Source organism: Populus euphratica, unplaced genomic scaffold (genome assembly GCF_000495115.2).
Source record: "Populus euphratica unplaced genomic scaffold, PopEup_1.0 scaffold1194.1, whole genome shotgun sequence".
Taxonomy (NCBI): Eukaryota; Viridiplantae; Streptophyta; class Magnoliopsida; order Malpighiales; family Salicaceae; genus Populus; species Populus euphratica.
The window spans coordinates 58,995-62,939 of NW_011501052.1; the positions used below are offsets into that span (position 1 = coordinate 58,995).

Consider the following 3,945-nt stretch of genomic DNA (forward strand, 5'->3'; position numbering starts at 1 on the left):
ACCTTACTCATCATCATCTCAAGTATGACACCATTACTTTGCCTTTTGTTCCTTCTTCCTTGCATATTACAGATTTCTTTACCAAAGCACATTCCATCTCTCGTTTTTGTTTTCTGGTTGGCAAACTAAGCATCGTGAGTTTGAAGGAGATGTTAAATAATATTTATGTAGTCTTATTTATTAAGGGTAAGATAGTACTTTCAGTTTAATCTATATATACTTTATTTGTATTTAGATTAAGTCTAAGTATTCATAATATACATATTATTCAGAATTCTAATTTTTTTTTTTGTGTTTGATCTTAATTATTGTAATTATAATTAACAATAATTACAGTAGATCATGATAATAGATTCTATAGCTATTGTCTTTCAAAATTTCCAGCATCTCATAATATATACCTTTGTACAACATTGCATCTATAAACAAATAAAGAATCCCAATCCTAACTGAAAGTGTGGCGTGAACCAACATGTGAAAATCACTACGTCTTGAATTTACCTCCAAATGCCCGCAGCCCATATCAACATAAATTTTTAGCTTTGCCTGCAGCTCCTTGCACTGACTAGTTCTGCAAAGCTGGCAACAGTGCTCCTCACTGTTTATAGACAGCCAAAAAGAATAAATCAACCACCTCCTTCACTTGCTATTTTGAACACAGAGCATTGAGCAGCACATGAGCCAGCATGAGGTCGACAAAATACTGGTGGCCAATTTCACCATCCCTCCACTTCATCTTAGCTGGACCTCTGCCATAGTGTACTCCGTCATTGCAACGATTGTCAAAATGCCATGGAAAAGTCATATCGAAGTCATCTATCACTCCAGTAACCAACCCAGCTTGCCTAAATTTCTCCAAAGCAACCCAATTATATACCTCCATCTTGTTCGGATTAAATTGCAGAGTCCTTGCATACCCACCGGTGGCCACCGTTGTCCGGTAAAAGATGAGTGGAACTGCCAAACCTCTCCGCCTCACTGAATCCATAACTTCTTTCCAGAATGATGCTGCATAGTCAGCTCCCGCCATATATGATCTCAAATTTCGCCAATGCACACCATCATGTAAACCTGAATTCATGATTATAGTGTCTGGCAACGTGTCCTCTGAGAAGTACTTCTTCAACAAATCCCTAAATCCTTCATCTGCCAAGGAATTAAATCCTTCATAATTCAGTGTTTCATTCCAATGACCATTGAAAATGCTAGTAATCCGAACAGTCTGAGAAGCATCATTCGGGTTTGAAAAGTTCATATCAAACCGTCTAGGAACTGATGGTATTTGAGGCAAATCCAACACAAAATTGAGCATGTTTCTTATAGTATCAACATGATTTGAATCACCCCAAAAGAAAATCCACCGATTCTTCAAGCAATTCCAAGAAGAATCAGCTGAAAACAGCCTAAATGAACAATGACTAGAATACACCCAGCCATTACTCTCTAACATCCCTAAAGAACCACTACACCAAGGACTTTGGCATGGAAAATCTGGCGCGAGACAGCGGTAACGGCCATCATTACTAATTTGACAGCCATCATTTTTACCATACCTAGTCCACCTTCCTAACCAAAGATCTCTAATGAAATCAGATTTTTGACAAGTTTTAATCTTTGGCAATTGAGTGTGACCTTTAACAAACTTGATTTGAAACTTACGCAATTGTTTATCAAACGCAAATCTCCACGGTGAAAATTTAAGACCTTCAAAATGCCTATAGAGCAAAATAACAGTAAGATTATAATCACCAGCAAAATCAGGATGAACTTGAAGCGAAATAGAGTAAGACCCATTTCCAAAATCTCTGACTAAAGGCCTTGATTTCCATGTCTCCCCTGAAAGATCGGTCTCAAAATAATCTCCACCTAAACAAACAAGATTCTTGGACTCATCCAGTGCTTGAAAACCAAATTCATGACGATCACCAGCTGTCAACTCAATCGAATCTTTATCATCCAATCCAGGAATCACGATCTCCACTGTACGTGACTCTCTACAAGGCTCCCCTCCGGAGGCTAACCATCTTGAAAGAAGATATGCAGTCAAGTTTGGCTCCAATTCAGTTAATACCCACTTCACATTACCACCTGATTGATGCCTTCCTGGGGCTGGATTCTCCAAAACTCCATCTGAATGATTCTGAGGAAAAGAAACATTCTTGTCGTTGTTTAGTACCATGTTAAATCTAGGAGGGGCACTGGTATTATTGTTGTTGGTCTCTTGGGCTAATGTGGTGTCTGCTGTGACGTTCTTTGTGATTGTAGAGAAGTTTTGAAGGGTTTGTTGCTGCTGCTGCTGCTGCTGCTGCTTCTGCTCATTTAGATTTGTGAGAGGGTGTTGTGTGTGAGGAATAATGGTCAAATATTGCTTGGTGAACCTTCTTGATTCCACAACGCTTTTAATGGTACCGCCATCCATGCTACAAAGAACAACCATGACAAGGAAAACAAAAGCTGCGAGCATGTGAAGACGCCATTGAAGCACAAAGTATGAACGGTAAAAAAGCCATGATTGGTTCTCTCCCTTTTCAGGCATATCTGCTAAGAAAAAACACAAGAAAAGAAACAAAAGAAAGAGAAATTTGACAAAAACAAGTAGTATGCAAGGAAAGAGTTTTGTCTGGGAGACTATTATTTGACGACAAGAAGTCTAAATTGCACAACACACAAGAACGATTTAATCTTCTTCTAAAAAAACAATAAGCCTCGATTTTCTCAAGATGATACACAAAGGAGGAGGTGTTGGAGGCTTACCTATTATTATTATTATTAGAAGCCCTTTTGAGAGCTGAAATTTTCTCTGTCAACCGAAAACGAAGGCAATGCTGTTATTATTAGTAGCAAATTCAGCAGTAGATTTTGCCTTTTTCATTTCTTTTCTTTTCTGTCCTTTCTTTTATTAGTTCTATCTGCCTGTCCGTTGTTACAATTGTCAAGGCAAAGAAAGTGAATAACACGGGGTTCGTTGTTAAACTGGAAAAGTCGTGTAGTTTGTAGACAGATAAATTCCCTTCAAGTGGCAGTCAATTCGGTTAACAATTATATCACAATCTAAATGAACTCGTGATGTTAAGTGTTTTAGGTGTTAAGAGAACAAATATTATATTTTAGGGTATTCAAACAAGAGAATAATGATAATGAAAGACAGTAGAGAGGTATAATATGAAAATGATAAATTTAAATATGAAAACATGTCATCATTGGATGATAAAGAAGAAGATGAGTTAATATTTTTAACTAAGGACTATAGTTATAGGATGTACACTTTAGGTTTAGATCAAGAAAGATAAAAATGATAGGAAAAGGAATACATTTTTTATACAAAATACTATATATAAAATAAGATGTGTTGTTTAATTATAAATATTGAAAAATGTGCTAATGTGGCTAGCATTATTTTTATTACTAAACTAAATTTATGTATTGCTAAGCATACTAGACCTTATAGAATGCAATGGTTGAATGATAGTAATGAAGTAAAATTGACTAAGCAGGTTGTAATTTCATTTTCGATTAAAAAGTATGTCAATAAAGTTTTGTGTGATGTAGTATCAATGCAAACAAGTTACATCTTATTAGAGAGACCATGACAATATGATAGAAAAATAATTTATAACAGGGATAAAAATAGGCATACTATTGTAAAAGATAAAAAACCCATCACTGTTATACCTTTTTCACCCAAACAAGTGTAAGGTGATCAAATAAAGCTAAAAGGTGAGCATGAGATTATAGAGAGAAAATCAAGGTGAGGAACCAGGGGATAGAAGACCATCAGATTCGGCTAAAACCCAAAGCGCTACCATAACCCATTAAGCCACCCATCTAAACACAAACAAACTTTCAATCAACACTAAAAAAAAAATCAAACCACTTAGGCATTACCCAAAAATGTATAAATTTGGCTAAGAGTGAAGGAAGGTAGGACATAAGGAATTAATATAA

At 36.0% G+C, this 3,945-nt stretch overlaps 1 protein-coding gene across 1 annotated transcript; it reads right to left on the bottom strand.

Moving 5' to 3' along the window:
- Window positions 1-336: 336 nt before the first annotated feature.
- On the bottom strand, window positions 337-2,885 carry LOC105117158 (cytochrome P450 family protein). The gene has a single exon (XM_011014725.1). It carries the CDS (start codon window positions 2,534-2,536, stop codon window positions 647-649), a length of 1,890 nt encoding a protein of 629 aa, XP_011013027.1. The 5' UTR covers window positions 2,537-2,885; the 3' UTR covers window positions 337-646.
- Window positions 2,886-3,945: the final 1,060 nt, after the last annotated feature.